This window comes from Canis lupus, chromosome 24, assembly GCF_048164855.1.
Source record: "Canis lupus baileyi chromosome 24, mCanLup2.hap1, whole genome shotgun sequence".
Classification (NCBI taxonomy): domain Eukaryota; kingdom Metazoa; phylum Chordata; class Mammalia; order Carnivora; family Canidae; genus Canis; species Canis lupus.
In genome coordinates, this window is record NC_132861.1 from 41,619,741 (window position 1) to 41,636,741 (window position 17,001).

A 17,001-nucleotide genomic window follows, 5' to 3' on the forward strand; every position below is an offset into this window, starting at 1 on the left:
TTCAGAGACCTAGAGCCCGGCTTAGGTCAGGGATGGTCCCCCTCCCCCACCACACACATATCCAGTTATCCCCAAACAGGTGATGAAGCCTGCATGACCTACCTACTCCTGTTTCTTCCATTTCATCCTGGTAACCCTTGGTGGCAAGAGTCAAAGCTTTATTACCTCAGAACTCATCAAAAAAGTTTAAAAATGGAGGAACCTGGCAAACATTACTTACCCAAGTGCTCAAGATTACATACATAACGTGTGATTAGTCATGTTGATAGCAGGAATCCTGGATATGCTACGGGAAGGGCACCTCACCTCTGTGGCCTTCTTCCTAAGGACCATGACCCCAGTCCAACTGTGAGGAAAGACATTGGACAAACCAAACTGAGGGATATTCTACAGGCTGCCTGGCCCGGTACCCCTCCAGATCATGAAGGTCATAGGATGTAAGGAATGATGGAGAAGCTGCCACAGACTAGAAGAGGCTAAGAAGACAAGGCAATTAAATGTGCCCTTGGGTCCTAGTACAGAAAAAGAAAATTAGTGGAAAAACTGGTAAAATCCGAGTGAAGTCTGGAATTCAGTTAATAGGAATGCACTTATCCCTGGAAATGATTCCTTCGTTTTGACAACGACACCATGGTAATGTAAGATGTTAACATTAGGGAATTGAATTGTCTGTATTATCTTTGTAGCTTTCCTGCAAATCTAAAATTATTCCAAAATTAAAAGTTTACGAAAAGTTAAAATGTCAGAGAGGAGGAAATAGACCCATTGAATTAGAGGCCATAGGAGCCAAGGAGCATAGCATGGCCAGTTGTGTGCTCAGCTGCTGGAAGTCATGGACAGGCTGGTCAGCAGGGCAGGCAGGGTCCTCTGAGTAGCTGCCCAGGCCGCAGGCAGCAGAGGAGGAGGCTGGTGGCTAGTGTGGCCCATTGAACTCTCCCATCATGGGCCAGTCAACCGGATGTCTCACTGGAAACCAAACAAGTCGTGGCATCTCTGCAGAGCATAAAGTGTCTAGTCTGGCACCCGTGTGGCACAGATGAGCCCGAGGCCTGGGGAAGGGAGAGACTTGTCCAAGGCCCTAGCGGAGTCAGGATGTGAACCCAGGTCTGGTGAGGTGTGATCTTTTCCACGGCAATTCTCAGTGATTTGACACCACCTGCAACAAAATCACTTGAGTACTCACTCAGATGCAGTTTCCAGCCACCACTTAATGCACAAAAATCTCTGGCATTGGGATCTTGTAATCTGCATTTTAGTAGGGTTTTCCTTATTCTTTACACTGACATTTAAGGGCCACAGCGGCAAACTGGGTGACTCTCCAGTTCATAGTACCTCCAAGACTGTCTGGCTTTGTCTAGGCATCTTGCATTTGTACAATTAAGGGGCTGTGGCTCTGATTTCTGCCTTCAGTGGCCAGTTGGTTGCTGTTTGTTGGAAACTCTGCTCATAGGACTGGGGCTGCTGAAAGCCAGGAAGGGAGGCTTCCACCACGACTACTTTTTAGGGTGAACACCACAGCAACTGGTGGGCTGTGGGACAGCACTCTGTGTATCTTGGGAAGAGGCAACCTTTTATCTTGTGTAGTTCAATTTATTAGAGTTTAAAGACTCTCTTACCTACTGTCCCCTCCTTTTTTAAAAAATAATGACATTGAAAGTTATGAAGGTAAAAAATCAAAACCCAAAAAATCCGAAGTCAGAAGCATGGGGTGTTGTTGGCAGGGGGACTTGTATCCAGGTTCTGAGGAGACCACTAGAAGTCCCTTCCTGCCTGTCCTTCCCCCATGGGGAGCTTCTGCCTGAGAGTTAAAGGCCCGAGGGTCAGAGCTCACAGAGGGCCAAGGAGTCTGGAGACTGGTGCAGATGCCACTTGGACGTGGGGAATACTTCATGCCTTTGAGGATTCCCAGAGTGGAGTCCAGCACAGATGCGGGCTGGGTGGAATGTATCCACAGCATTACCCAGGTGCATTACCCACCCCCCACCCCACCCCACGGCCCTGTCTGTGGGCAAGTGTGGAATCTCCATCAGAGATGTCAGGACACATGGGGGATGGCAGCCGCCCTCCGAAGACCAGCCAGCACGGGTCCTGGAGCTTCGGAGAGGACTGTGGAATTTCAATTTCCCAAAGGGTTGTTATCTTTTTTCTAGCATTGTCCATACTCATATATAGATCTGTTTGATGAGAACCCCCTCCCTCCTCGCAGATGGGAAGGTCTACCTTCAGCTTCCTTTTTTTTTGTCATCAAGTATGTTCTCAAATCTGTGTCTCAAGACAAAGCTCACGTTTGGTTTCTGTCATCCCAGCCAGAAACACACAGCCCTCAGATGTACTAGACAACAAGGATACAGAAGTGAGAGACAGCCTCTGCCCTCAGGGAGCCCTGTGTCCAGTTTCCAAGATTTGCATATATTTATCCAACAAATATCCCTAGATGATTTTGAGTTGAAAAAAAAAATACAATCCCAAAGTACCTTGATATTCTCAGAGATAGTCGAGCTCTTTTCAGTTTCCAGAATCAGCTGATATGGATAAAACTGAGGTACCTCCCGGTTGCTGACCAAACGGCATTTTATTTTAGATCAAGGAAAATTTGAAACATTCTAAAGCATCATTAAATGAATGTAAAAGGTGTTTGAAAATCATTTCTAAAAAAAAAAGATATTTAGTGCTATGAAAATCCATCTTGACAAAGTATTAAGATGATGAGGGAATTTTCAAAAGATTTAAGACATTGATTTTTTAAAAGAGGAACGTCTTTTAGTATTAAAATTCACATTCATATGTTACAAAAATACATATCAAAAGCAATCCAAAAAAAAAAACAAAAAAAAAAACAAAAAAAAAAAAAACAAAAAAAAACAAAAGCAATCCAAGTGTCTGTCGATAGATGAATGGATAAAGATGTGATATAATATCTAGTGGAGCATTACTCAGCCATGAAAGAAAGGAGATCTTGCCATTTGTGACAACATAGATGGACCTAGAGGGCATGATGCTAAGTAAAGTGAGTCAGAGAAAGACAGATACCATATGATATTACTTACATGTGGAATCTAAAAAATAAATGACTAAGGAAACAAAAAGCAGAAACAGACCCATAAATATAGAGAACAAACTGATGGTTGCCAGAGAGGAAGGGAAGGGAGGAGAGGGGTTGGAGAAAATGGGTAAATGGGATTGAGAGATACAGGAATCCAGTTCTGGAATGAACAAGCCATGGCGATAAAAGGCATAACCCAAGGGATATAGTCACTAGTGTTACAGTAGCGTGGTGTGGTGATGATCGTTGCCCTGTGGTGAGCAGAGCATAATGCACAGCACTGTTGAATCACTGTGTCATACACCAGAAACTAGTGTAACATTGTGTGTCAACTATACTCCAGTTATAAAGAAAAGCCTTGTGTTACAGGGATTGCTAATGACAGGTGGACACTCAGCTTCTCCTCCCTCCCTTGCTACTCCAGCACAGTGACGTAGAAAGTGCATCAAACTATTTCTTTAAGAAGTTATACACTGTTTTCTGTTTAAAAAATACTTGAGGAAAAAAAAAAAAAAAAACTTGATAGTTAACTACCAAGGCTGCCCTTTGGAGCTGGGCCTGTTGCTAAAACTATATACGTCATCAAAGGAGCTCCTAATCCCAGATCCCTTCAGTTACCCAAGAAAGGTTTCTGTTTGCAGTGAGCCCTATCTAAGGCAGAAGGCAAGCTTCAGATCCTGCTTCCAAGTCATGATTAAAGTGACGGTATTGTTCAGGTTGACAGAGTCTGGTTTGGGATTAAGGAAGACAACTGGTATACCTCAATTCTCGATGGAAGTAGAAAGGGATCCGTCTGGGTTTGAGTCCTGACCCAGCCACTGACTGGCTATGTGGCCTTAGCGAGTTACTGAAAATCCTTAGGCCTCATTTCCTCTGTCTATAAATAGACCAGGACATTGTACTCGGAGGGGTAAGTAAAATAAAAACCACATATAACAATATGGATCACAAACATAACATAAAATGAAGCCACTCACAAAACTCGCATATTGTATGAATCCATTTATGCACAAAAATAGACAAAAGAATCTACGCCGTTGGAAACCAGGATAGTGGATACTCTTGAGTGAAGGGTACACGGAGAGGCTTATGAATGCTGGAAATGTTCTGTATTTTGATCTGGATATTCGCCCCACATGTCCAGTTCACAAAAATTAATCAAGCTGTGCACTTTTTTCAAAGGAGGGAGAATATGTAAGGTGAGCGTGTAGCAGTGGCCCAGCAGACGTTCCTGGTCTCCAGAACTTTCTGTTCTAGAGGTCAGACCATACATTGTCTGTATTGCAAGAAACTCTAGACCTGACATGGTAGACCGAATATTTTAGGTTACTTGAATAGCTAGCTGGATTCTAACCTATTTATTTTAAGTATGTTGTAACATAAAGATTTCCAAAATAAACTGACTATAGATCAGAGAGAAAAGTACAACAGGGAAAGTAGCAACTGAGTGGGTCTCCATTTCAGCTTCTCCTTTTGAAATTCCAGATACCATTTCAGAACAAAGAAATAGCTCCACTGTGGCTGAGCTGATTGGTTGAGGAGTAGAAATGGGATTATTTTCTCTCTCAAGTCACTTCTTTTTCTTTTCTTTTTTTAAAATATTTTATCTGTTTATTCATGAGAGAGACACAGGCAGAGGGAGAAGCAGGCTCCTCAAGGGGAGCCCGATGTGGGACTCGATCCCAGGACCCCGGGATCATGACCTGAGCCAAAGGCAGATGCTCAACCACTGAGCCACGCAGGAGCCCCTCTCAAGTCACTTCTAGATGTTACCTTTCCTGTATACATAATGAAGCTTCCATTTGTGTAGAGTTATGAGGTTTTAGGTGAATTTCAAACTCTTCTTGAAGAGATAGATAGTAAGTAGGTAGGTAGATGGATGGATGGATAGACAGACAAACAGACATTATAATTAGTGACTCAAAAAATACAGTGGTCTTATGTCCTTAAGTATCTCCCTTTTTCAAAGAATATCATGCCAAGTTGTTGGACTTGGAATTCCTTCCAGCTTGTTTGGTCTTTGTCAGTAAATGACTTAGCAACTGCCCTTTCAGAAGGCATTTTGGGAGCTTTGTAATTCATGGAATTCTAATAAAGTAACCTTCAAAGAGCAAATGTGGGACCCATGCTGCTGCCCTCATTTGACAGTAGAGATCCCTGAGAACACTGGTGATTTATTTAAAGGTTTCCTGGTTTAAAAAAAAAAAAAAAAAAAAAAAGTGATTGCCTCTTTAGCTTCCTAATATAAGGGAATGATATGCCATCCTGTGACTCACATCAGTGTAATTTCCCTGAATGGTATAGAGTGCTCATCAGATCATGGGCAGGATCTGTGAATACCAGCAAATTAAACACCTCTATTTACAGGGATGGTGAACAGGAGGGAAACTGGCCATCAACTCGTGGTGCTCTTTTTAGCAATTCTTATCTGGATGAAATTGCTTCTCCTCCCTTAGATGTAAAATGCAGAGGTTACTGCATTATACATAAGGGTAGGGAACTGAAAATTTTTCCATCAAGAACCATGAATCAATAAATCTTATGATCTCACTACTGGTGCTATAATTGAGCTAAATCATCTGAAAACGGGCACTGTTCCTGAGGTTCTTTGAAGCATGCTCACTGTTTCTCTGAGTTAACACTGAGAGCTGACCTCCATTTACAGGGATGCGGAGGCAGGGCTCATAAATACTAATCTTCTGTACCAAGTTCACCAGAGCAGGGGTGTCACACCCAGGCCTGTCAGGGTTCAGTGCATGATTTAACTCGGCAGAGAAGAGGAGGTCTTGGCTGCGCCCGCCAGCTTTTACCAGTGACTGAAGGGCTTCTCCGTGGTACAAAAGCTGATGCAAACTGGAGGCTGTTAATTACCTTTTTTTTGGGGGGGGGGTATCTGTTTCTTAGAAGGCAGATTCCTGAGTAAGCAGCAACTCCGCATGTTGTACAAAATGCTGCCAAGTGGGCTTCAAACAGAACTGGGCTCTGTCTGGCGAGAAGTCACTGTTCTTGTCCCTTTCGTTTGTGTCTTATATGGAGTCAGTTCACGATAACTAACCAGTCGACATCTGCCCCGTGATTCATGATGATGTTAGAGATGAGAAATTATAACATGCGGCCCTCATCAGGCCCTCTCCATGCCTGGCGCTCAGCTAAGCATTTTATGTGCAACATTTCTCTTCTTGCCTCTCAACAATCTAGGGAAGGAGTTTGTCCTTAATCCTCTTGTAAAGATAGGGAAACTAAGGCCAAATGAAGGTAACCAGCTTGCTCAAGGATGTGTAGTCACAAGTGGAGGAGTCGGGGGGCGCCTGGGTGGCTCAGTTGGTTAAGCGTCTGCTTTTGACTCAGGTCATGATCCCAGGATCCCGGGATCGAACCCTACATCGGGCTCTCTGCTCAGTGGAGAGTCTGCTTCTCACTTTTCTCTCCCCCTGCTGGTTCTCTCTCTCTCTCTCTCTCTCTCTCTCTCTCATTCTCTCTCTAATTTAAATAAATACAATTTTTTTTAAAAGTAGAGGAGTTGGAATTTAGTCTCAGGTGGTCAGACTACATAGTGGTGGGAGGGACGCAGCAGTCACCTTGCTAGGCAGCCTCCCCTCACAGATGAGCCCCCCGACCTCCCAGAACCTGCGAGATGGAGACTTGCCTGGAGTCTGCTGTCCAGTTCCAGGTACAGCTAGAAGCACCTCTTGATGCCCTACCAACACCTTTCTCATTACATCCCCAGGGACCGGGCTGCGTCCCCTCCTACCACCCAGCCAGACGCCTGTCTGCATCTTTTCTGAGTGCTTACTAAATGTGAGTGCATATCGAAAACATTTCTAAAAAAAAAAAAAGAAAACATTTCTAAGACCCTTTGAGAAATGCCTGCAGAGGATCCTGGAGGCTATGGGGAGAAGTAATAGACCATGTGATGCAACTGCAAACATTAGAAACAGAGGAACAAACTTAAAAGTAAATGAATAGCAGGGAATTGGAAGACAGAGCTTAGCCGAGACTTGGATGGGACAGTGGAGGCCTTGTCCCCAGGGTGGCACAGACGTGTCAAGTGGTGTCATCATTCATGACTGACATCAGATATGTTATTGTCTTCAAAATAGCAAAGATTAACTGACACTTGAGAACTTTCCAAAAAAAAAAAAAAAATTAACCCCTGGGATTAAGAACAGTGTGATGTGCAAAGCCTGAAATGATGCAATTAAGCCATGCTCCGCACAGTCGGGTGGCTTCGATGGTAGCAGAACCGCTGAATTTGAGGGATTTTAAATGCCCTTAAAATCAGGCCTGACTGCAGATGAGGTGGTGCTGTTGTTGTTGTGTTAGTGGTAGGACCAGGCCCTGTGGTGGTCCTGGAAAGCAGGAATCCAAGGGGCCCCATGTGGGAACTTTGTAATCCTGTCTGTGTTGACCGCAGAGTCAATGGCTTTAGGCTGGAACTTCTTTTTCTATTTCCAGATAGTAGGAGGTCCCCACACATCCTTCTGGGTTTGGGCAGGAGCACCTGGGATGGCAAGAGGTCAGAGGTGATGGCAATACAGGTTAGTGGGAACAGGAGGGGTAGAGCCAGACCTGCAGTCAGGAGCCCCGAGGGCAAGATTTTGCTGCCTCTCAGACCCACCTCACGACCTCATGTGTGTCCCTAATGCGCTCTGAGCCCCAGCTCCCTCATCTGTAAACTTGGGATCATAAAATCCAGTCAAAGCTGACTGACACAGAGCACATTAAAAGGACTCTGTAAGGGCAGCCCCGGTGGCTCAGCGGTTTAGCGCTGCCTGCAGCCCAGGGCTTGATCCTGGAGACCCGAGATTAAGTCCCACACCGGGCTCCCAGCGTGGAGCCTGCTTCTCCTCTGCCTGTGTGCCTACGTCTCTGCCTCTCTCTCTCATGAATAAATAGAATCTGTGAAAAAAAAAAAAAAAGGGTCTGTAAGCAAAGGAGTGGTCCTTGCTCCTTGATGTGACTTATCTGCTCCAGTACGGGGCACTTCCGTTGTCTCAGCCCTGTTCTCCCCCAACGCCCTGTGAGTGGGTCCAGAGTGCATTTGTGCGGGCCGCTCATTCTGGGACCCCAGGAGCAGAATGGAGCCTGGACTCCCCACCGCCTCATGGAAACATGAACTCTCGGGCTTTTTCTCATAGAGGCTGGGATTCCCTTTAGGGGTCTGAGCACCCCTGCAGCCTCCGTGGGCTCATGCCCCGTGGCCCAGACTCCACATGCCACGTCGAGCTTGCCTCTGACACTACCAGCTCTTCCTCACGGCTCCCTGCTGCCTTGCTGGCACGGGTGTCACATGCTGGCCTGCTCTCACAAGTGCAATTAAGAATCGTCTTCTTGTTGAAAACAACTATTAAAGAGAAAGCAGGATTTAGAGCTCCATCATCTATGACAGTTTTAAGCAATAAACTAATGGTAATTGGATTCATGAGTTTTTTTGTAATTTCTTTTTTTTAAGATTTATTTATTTTAGAAAGAGAGAAAGAAGGCGAGGAGAGGGGCAGAGGGAAATTTCAAGCAGACCCGGTGCCAAGTGCAGAGCCTGATGTGGGGCTCGACCTCACATCATGACCTGAGCTGAAATCAAGAGTCAGATGCTTAACTGACTGAGCCACCCAGGCGCCCCTCTTTGTGATTTCAAGGCATTTGCCACTCTGAAAAGAGAGATTCCTTTTCAAATATATACAGCCCAAACCGAATCACTTAAACTTTAATCTTAATATTATTCATAAACTCTTTATGGTGAAAGTCCTGTAAGCCTGTACTGTGTTTGAATGTCACCCTTAATGAAGGTTGATAAATAACATAGGTTACACCATCCCAGAAACCCTGGAGTAGAGTGCAGCCAGCACGAGTGAGCAGGGGGCTTAGGGCAGGTACTTGTCCCGTGGTCCCCAAAGGAAAGGAGAACCAAACAAAGGTAAGGGTTGGGGCAGCAACAAAATGAAAGAGGGGTTACCTTTTGCCTGCCTTTTAAGAATTTCTCATCATCTGACCACTGAAATTCCAGTGGAGGATGGAGCAGACTGATTTTTTCCATAATCAGATTTTTTTTCCTTAATCAGATTTTTTTAAATCAATCATAACTGACATACGTCACGTAAACATAAGATGTGCAACCTGTTGGTTTAATACATTCGTATAGTGCAGTATGATTACCACGGCGGCATCAGCCAGCACTTGTAGGGTATCATGCGTTTATCAGTTCCTTTTTTGTGTTGAGAAGAGTTGATTCAGTCGCTTAGCAACCTCGAAGTTTGTAATACCTTATTATTGACTGTAATCACGGTGTTGTGCATGAGATCTCCAGGACTGACTTATCTGCTGGTTACAAGTTTGTGCCCTTAAACAGAAGCTCCCCAACACTTGTTCCCCAGCCCCGGGTAACTGCCATTCAACTGTTTTCATAGGCTCCGTTTTTCCGATTCCACATATAAGTGATGTCGTACAGTGTTGGTCTTCCTTTGTGAGAAGATGGACTTAGTTTCTGGCGCTTTCTCTAACATTTTTTTTCACTATAGTGTTTCTTAACAATCGACCTACCAATAGGTTTCCAACCTACTACTTGGAAACATCTTTGAAAAGGCACCGGTCTTGGAGAATGAGCAGAAACCCTTTTCAGGAATCATGTCCATGATCCTTCATATGATTTTCAGATGTTAGGCCTGCATTTTTGTCTGCCTGCCCAGATGTTGGTCATCATGGCAGTCGGGTCCCTGGTGCTCGGTGGTGTTTGTGTGTTTCCAGCAGGCCTGATGCCGCCTGGCTGGGGTGGACTTGGAGGACTGCAGGAGGCAGTGGGGCAGAGGGAGGGCCCGAGGCTGATGAAAGGAAACCAAACAGCATACTTGGTGGGAAAGATAGAAACAGCAATGAGCTACTTTAAAATAATAAACAAGTGCTGTAAACACTGTAGACGTTAGATGACATAAATTTTAAAGCATGGTGGGGGAAAAATGGGGAGTTTTGTCAAGAATCTTCAGAATGAATGGATTAGATTCGTAGACTGGACCACACTAAAAATATTTACTTGATGTTGGCGTTTAGTATTGACAGTTCAAGTTGAAATATGTTTGTCATACTTCTTCTTCGTGCTAAAATAAAGATGACACCCAAGCCATCAGTTTTTCTTCCCCCTTGAAGTCCTGGACAACAATGCCCCGTAAATGTCAGAACAGCGGATGCACAGTGTCTGACTTTCCCCTGTGTCTTCTCCCTACAGGAAATAGCAGGCCGAGCCCTCCACCCTACGGGTTCCATCTCTCACCAGAAGAGGAGATGAGAAGGAAGAGGCTCCACAGATTTGACAGCCAGTGAGGTGGCACAGCATCTTGGGCAAGAGTGGTCCAGTTACGTGTTGGCCACCCATTTGGTTCATCCCCCAAGCCCCAACTTCACACCAAAGCAGAGTGCAGCCTTACCTGCCGTCTGTTTCTGCTCATCGTCCCATGGCCTCTTTGGGTCTCCATGCACCAGCACACCGACTTGTCCGGAAACCAGCCTTCTGGATGCAGCTCACAGCCCTCAGGAAGCGGCCCTCCTGCTGAGCGGTCCCCCTCATGGGCAGAAGGGCATTTCCTCTACACAGGGACCGGTCGCCACATGCCTCTCTCATGCTGCTAGCTCAGCGGTGCCTCTGCCTTGTTCTCTTTGTGAAGACTATGACTTTCTCCAGCTTGGGAGATCGCACCCCCATTCTTCCCAGCGTGCCCAGTATTCAACCTGGCCGGAAGTGACAAGCCATCCCCAGTCCTCCCTGACACGTTGCCGTAATGACATTCCAGGAGCATCACGTGGCTCCCGTAACAACGTTATTGGGGTCACCCCTGCCCAAGTGCCTCGGCTCCTCGGGCCCTTACGCCTGGGTGGCGTTGACTATGTACCGACTTTGTTTTTATGTGGCTCTGCCTTTATGAGTGTTTGGCTGGAAAAGCTTGGGTAGGACCTCAGGTGGGTGATCACTACACACTCTGTCAGATACCGGGTGACACCGACATTTCAGGCTCACAGCAGCCTCTCTGGTGACAGGATAGGGTCCCAGAGATGGGACCCGTGTTAGCTAACCAGTCAGGAGGGCAGCAGCAGGTGCTACAGGCAGAGTAAAGCAAAGTCGTTTAAGTGGTCACTGAGAAATCCCTCTTGAGGTGTTGTTTTTTTTTTTTTTCCTCAAAGAAAGTGCCTTTTAAATGTCCACCATAACAGCCACTTGTCCTGCCCAGGTGTCCAAGGTTCCCCCGGGCCCCCTGCAGTGTTAGAACCACAGGCCGTCCACAGCACTCCAGGTGGGTCCTGGTGCTTGTGTTTCGTGAATACAAAGACCAAGTCAGGTATCACCGATGCCCTGTTGTCACTGAGATATTTATTTCTAAAGAGTTGGAAGCCAAAAAGGATCCTCCTGTTTTCATGTATGTTTCTAACATTTGTATATAGTTTTCTGATTATGAAAGTAATATATCTGCCTTATCGATGCATAAAGCAAAATCTGAAGGAAATATACGTTAACCGAGCTTATCTTTGGGGGTTAGAGCACGTAGGATTTTGCTTTCTGGGTTTTTTTATGATTTTATACTGCAGTCTTTTTAAAATGTGTGTATTTGTATGTATATGTATTGCTTTTGCAATCAGGAAAACTGATTTATGTGATAGTAAAGCAAGAACTATACAATCAGGAGAACAGAATAAGTACTAGGTCTCCACTGAGAAAAAAATCACAATATAAAAAATACAAATAAATCCATGTACAACTTTAAAATCAACTATCTTCTCACCACTTTAGGTCCCCAAGATTAACATTTTGGGGACATGACTTTCTCAGTTTTTCTTTGTACATGTTTGACAAGCTTGGAGCCTCCCAACTCTGCGGCTTGGTGTCTGGTTCCCGATCTGAACGGATCTGGGAGGAGAGGCTCTGACACCTGCGTACAGACAAGCAAAGAAAACCCGCGAGTCCTGGGAGCACTTTGACCTGCGCAAGGATACCTGGGCTCCGCGGTTTAATTTATAACCGATGTGACGCTGCTTGCAGCGTGTTTATAACATAAATCATATCTGCGAGTCCGGTAGCCTTAAACATGTTAAAATGTTCAAGTTCAAGGTCATTTCTCTCGCTCCCAAGCTCTACTGGTTTGACTCCCATTCCCCAGTTAGACGTACCCTCATTCTTACACTGTCTTCTCCTGGCAGGAGGTGAAGGTAATTCTGTGATAGCACTGATGTCTTGCCATGTTATTGATTGTGCACAACTACACAAACATGTGCCTTCGACGTGGGGAGCGTAGACTGTGTGAATGGCTCGGGGACGAGGACGGTGTCTTACCTTTCTGCACTGTCCCTCTCTCCCCGGCCACCACCCAAAGGCTTGGCCCTGGCTCCTTGGAGGCACTCACTGAATGTTTTCCCACCAAAGTGTTCTGTTACATTGAAAGTCCAACCACTGTTTATGGAAGTATTTTTCTTAACTGCTGTTGAGTCTGGTAGGAGTTCGGTGGTAGTAGCTCCTCACTCTATTTGTATACAGGTAGACACCATTGTATTTTGTGTGGCATGAGTAATAAAATACGCACACCTTCTTTATTTATGGAGTGGAACATCACTCAACTTTCGAGATGTGGGAAAGGTCATCCTAGTTATAAATAAAAACCAGTTAGCAGCTGTTCTGGAAATCCTTATGGTTACTTTATTCCTGATAGACTAGCCTATGACCAATGCTTTTTTTTTTTTTTTTTTTTTTTTTTTTTTTTTTTTTTTGACCAATGCTTCTTATTTTCAGTTTCCATCTTATATTTTTTTCCTGCAATAAGGAATCCGCAAGGCTATGTCCACAAACTGGAATTGGGTTGAGAAAGACAAAAGCAAGTGTATTAGACTAATTACCTCTAATGGAGAATAAGCATTTAGGGCTGTTTTAATCATTTGGTTGGTAGTTGGGTTAATAGCAATTTCCCCATTGTCCATTAAGCACCCAGCTGCCCTACTTTGGTTGTGGTCAGACAACTTAGGAGACCTCTCGGTTCAGAATCTTCCTGAAGGGTGAGGGGATGGTTACATGGCTTCCTGGTAATGACCTCGAGTGCGCTGCCTGTGATGCCAAGGTCGTACATGCTAGTTTGAGCTCCCTCCATCCTTTGAAGCCCTGTGCTGCCCACGCGCAGGCCGGCAGCGAGTGGCAGGGTTTGGTAGGAGCAGAGCCAGCCTACGTACCTGACACTCGTTCTGCCCCTGGGGGGGCCAGTTACATAAGAGATGAGACTCGCCACCCAGGACAGACCGTGAGACAGGGTGTGGCAGCGCTGGCCTCCTCGCTCCCAGGCTTCGTTCCTCCTGAGAGCTTCAGTATCAAGTAAATCACTGTATTCAGCTGGACACGTTTAGCAAACCTTGTACGTACAGCTCTTCCTTTCCCTTCCCGTGGAGCACTGCGATCCTTTCCTGCCCCACCCACCCCCAGTCTTGCAGTTTAGAACCACGGACTCTATGTAGAGGACCTTAACATCTCTCAATTCCTTGCTCTACTCAACACTTAAAATACCTCTTCCCTCAGCTCCTCCAGTTAATCTTCCAAAATTGACCCCTGTGCTGGGCACTCCTCACCTCCGTAGCCTTTATTGTCTCTGTTGCAAAAGCATGAAGGTCACACTCCACAGGCTCGACCATGAGGCTCCAGCCAGCCTTTCCACCTCATCCCCAGTTACCCCTAACGGTCTGTGCGTCCGCTCGCTGGTCTCCCCCTCTAAGGCAGGAGCTTTCCTGCCTCTGTGGCTTAATCGCGACGTGCTTTTACACGGGACAGTCTCTTCCCCTCTCTCGGCCCATCCAGGCCCTGTCCTGCCCCGGATACCACAGCCCAGCATGATCTCCTGCTCCTGTTGGCTGTTGGTCATAGTTTCCACGGCCTCTTGGAATTGCTTCTAGGTGTTCTACAGCGACGATGTCTTCTCTCTAGGCTTCATGAGGCAGGGGCCATGACCACTTCTGTGTGTCTCCTCACAGTTCCTCGAGCAATGCTCTGTCTGGAATGTCAGAACCAGTAAGTGCCGTGGACTGAAACAGCAGCTCATGATACCGTCCCCGGCGGCACGTGTTAAGAGATAGACGTGTTGCTAATGGACACTGTTGTGGTTTTTTGATGTTTTCTTGAATCCCATCAAGGAAGGAATACCATGAAGGAAAGGATTTACCCCTAGAAAGCATTTCAGACTCTTCCCAAGCTTCCCAAGATAGCACGCCCAGTGGTAAGAAAGTGGGAAGGTGTCGCCACCCTTGTGTGTCGGTCTGAGGCCTCCCCCCACGTCACAGCACAAGATCCAAGATCCCAGTCTGTCCAAAAACTACCACTGAGGACTCCCTGTCTATACCACCAAATCTCGTCATTATAATTTGCAGGAATGCTTTTGATGTGTCTGCTCCTTTTTTTTCTTCTATTGAAGTTTGGGGCAAGGGAGAGTGATCTTGACATCTTGTTCAGATGACAGAAATGAACTGGCGGATTTGAACGTATGGTTTAGGATTTATCAACGAAAATTAGAACATGGTCAGTAGAAATCATATTTGGTGGTAACACATATTGGTGCTTGGGAAGAGAATGAATGAGATGATCAAAATCCGTCGTCTCGTGTGGCTGAAAGAGGCTCTCGGCATCTGGGGCCGCACAAGCACCACCCGGGAAGCGGCGCCCTGCCGCATGGCTCTCGGTAAACACAACCTGACGTGGGTCCCTTTTCTGAGCATTGAAACAAGCTGCTCGCCCACTGGCCGGGCTTTCTGCCAGGAAGTTGTGAAGTTGTTTCTCTCACTTTGCTCCCTCCTAAATACCCTGCTCAGTGTCTGGAGGGAAGTGTTAAAAGCAAGAGCAAATCGAAGCGGGGCACCTGGGTGGCCTCATGTTTGAGCATCTGCCTTCAGCTCAAGTCACGATCCTGGGGTCCTGGGATCGATTCCTGCATCCGCCTCCCCACAGGGAGCCTGCTTCTCCCTCTGCCTGTGTCTCTGCCTCTCTCTGTGTGTCTTTCATGAATAAATAAATAAAAACCTTTAAAAAAAAAAAGACAATTACTATATGAAGTCATTCATGTGTGGAATCTTAAAAAAAAAAAAAAAAACTCAAAAACAGTAGAATGGTGGTTACCAGGAGGGTGGGGAGAATTGGGAGATGGTGATACAAGCTCAGTTATAAGACGAATGACTCCTCGGTATCTAACATACAGCGCACAGTGACTATAGTTAATAATACTGTATTATACACATGAAATTTGCTAAGAAAATGGGTCTTTATGGTTCTCATCACCAGGGAAAAATAATGAGAATTGGAGGTAGAGGGGGGGAAAAAAACCTGGTCTCAAGTAGTTTACAGGCACCAAAATCCTTCTCCAATTGCAGTGTGCACAAATGCATTTTTTAAGGGATTTTTATTTATTCCTGAGAGACGCAGAGAGAGGCAGAGACACAGGCAGAGGGAGAAGCAGGCTCCATGCAGGGAGCCCGATGTGGGACTCGATCCCCGGACCCGGGATCACGCCCTGAGCCAAAGGCAGACGCTCGACCGCTGAGCCACCCAGGGGCCCCCAAGTGCATTGTAAGATGATCACCAGGGACATGTGGGGGACTCAGTCAGTGAAGCGTCTGATTCTTGGTTTCAGCTCAGGTCATGATCTCAGAGTCTGAGACTGAGCCCCTGTGGGGCTCCGAGCTCAGTGTGGAGGCTGCTTGTCCCTCTCCTGTTCCTCCCCTGCTCTTGCTCGCTTGCTCTCAAATAAAGCCTAAAAAAAAAAAAAAAAAAAAAAAAAAAAAAGACAATTGTCTATTACCTGCCAGGATTGTGACAACCATCCTGCCAGAGAACCAGGGAGCCTGTTTCCAGTTTGCACCCCGCGGCTCGGACCGGGCTCTCAGCAGCCGGTCGCCCGCAGCCCCGGCGGGGTGGCCTGGGGCCGAGCGCCTGCACCGCCGCACAGACCTCTGAGCCGAAGCGCTTCGTGCAGCCGCAGCCCCTCGCCTCCTGCCAACAGGGTCCCGGTCACGCGGCTCGCGGCCCCGGCTGGGAGGCTCGGAACGGCCCGGCCTGATGTTCCAGATGTAGAAGGTGCTGGTTAGTCCTTGTTAGGGTGAGGGCCGAACCCCGGGGGCGGGTGGCACCCGTGCTCACGGGCTCGTTATCCCCGCGCATCGTGTATATCGTAGAGCAGGGGGACTCCTTTGCGATCAAAACATTTTACTCATTTCAAAATGTTCTTACTTTTTCCAAAGAGACAAAACTGATGCCTGGTTGAGAATTGCCTTGTTAGCGGATAGCATCCTAAACCCCCTGGGATCCCTGGGGGCGCAGTGGTTTAGCGCCTGCCTTTGGCCCAGGGCGTGATCCTGGGGACCCGGGATCGAGTCCCACATCGAGCTCCCTGCACGGAGCCTGCTTCTCCCTCTGCCTGTGTCTCTGCCCCTCTCTCTCTATGTCTATCATGAATAAATAAATAAATAAATAAAAATCTTAAAAAAAGAAAAAAAAGAGAATCCTAACCCCCAGGTATTTCCCCATTGAAGATGCAAGCCCGGCATCGTGCCCTACCTGCTGTTGGGAGAACAAAGCCAGCCACGTTGGCTGGTGCCGCAGCGCCCGAGCCTCCAGGGAAGGAGGGACGTCCAGATGCTTCTCTGTCCCGCTCCTGAGGGCCCGACCTGGATTGCACATCGAGGGGCTCCAGAGGCCGACCAGTGTGCAGCGCCCCCGAGGTACGGGGGGCCTCCTAGGTTCCCCAGCTGCCTCCCTCCGAGGCCGGCTGAGGACCGTGTCCACGCCGAGTGGGGAGGGCTGCCTGAGGATCTGAGACCTGGGCCTGGGCCGCGGTAGCAACAGTTCAGAGTGACACCTCGCTGGGACCCCCCGTTTCACCAGCCAACCCACAAATGGGGAAGCTTCTGGGAGGTGATGGTACAGCCACCCGTAAGAGCGCAGCCCTTAGGGACAGGCCAGG

The 17,001-nt window shown here is 47.0% G+C and overlaps 1 protein-coding gene across 19 annotated transcripts in view; it reads left to right on the plus strand.

Annotated features, from left to right (window-relative positions):
- Window positions 1–12,699, plus strand: part of RHBDD1 (rhomboid domain containing 1) — a 125,101-nt gene extending 112,402 nt beyond the window's left edge. For all 19 annotated transcript variants that reach the window (XM_072796460.1, XM_072796462.1, XM_072796466.1 and 16 more), the window contains one exon: window positions 10,260–12,699. In XM_072796460.1, the coding sequence (XP_072652561.1) occupies window positions 10,260–10,354 (95 nt within the window). In that variant the 3' untranslated portion in view covers window positions 10,355–12,699. The remainder of the gene's footprint in view (window positions 1–10,259) is intronic.
- Window positions 12,700–17,001: the final 4,302 nt, after the last annotated feature.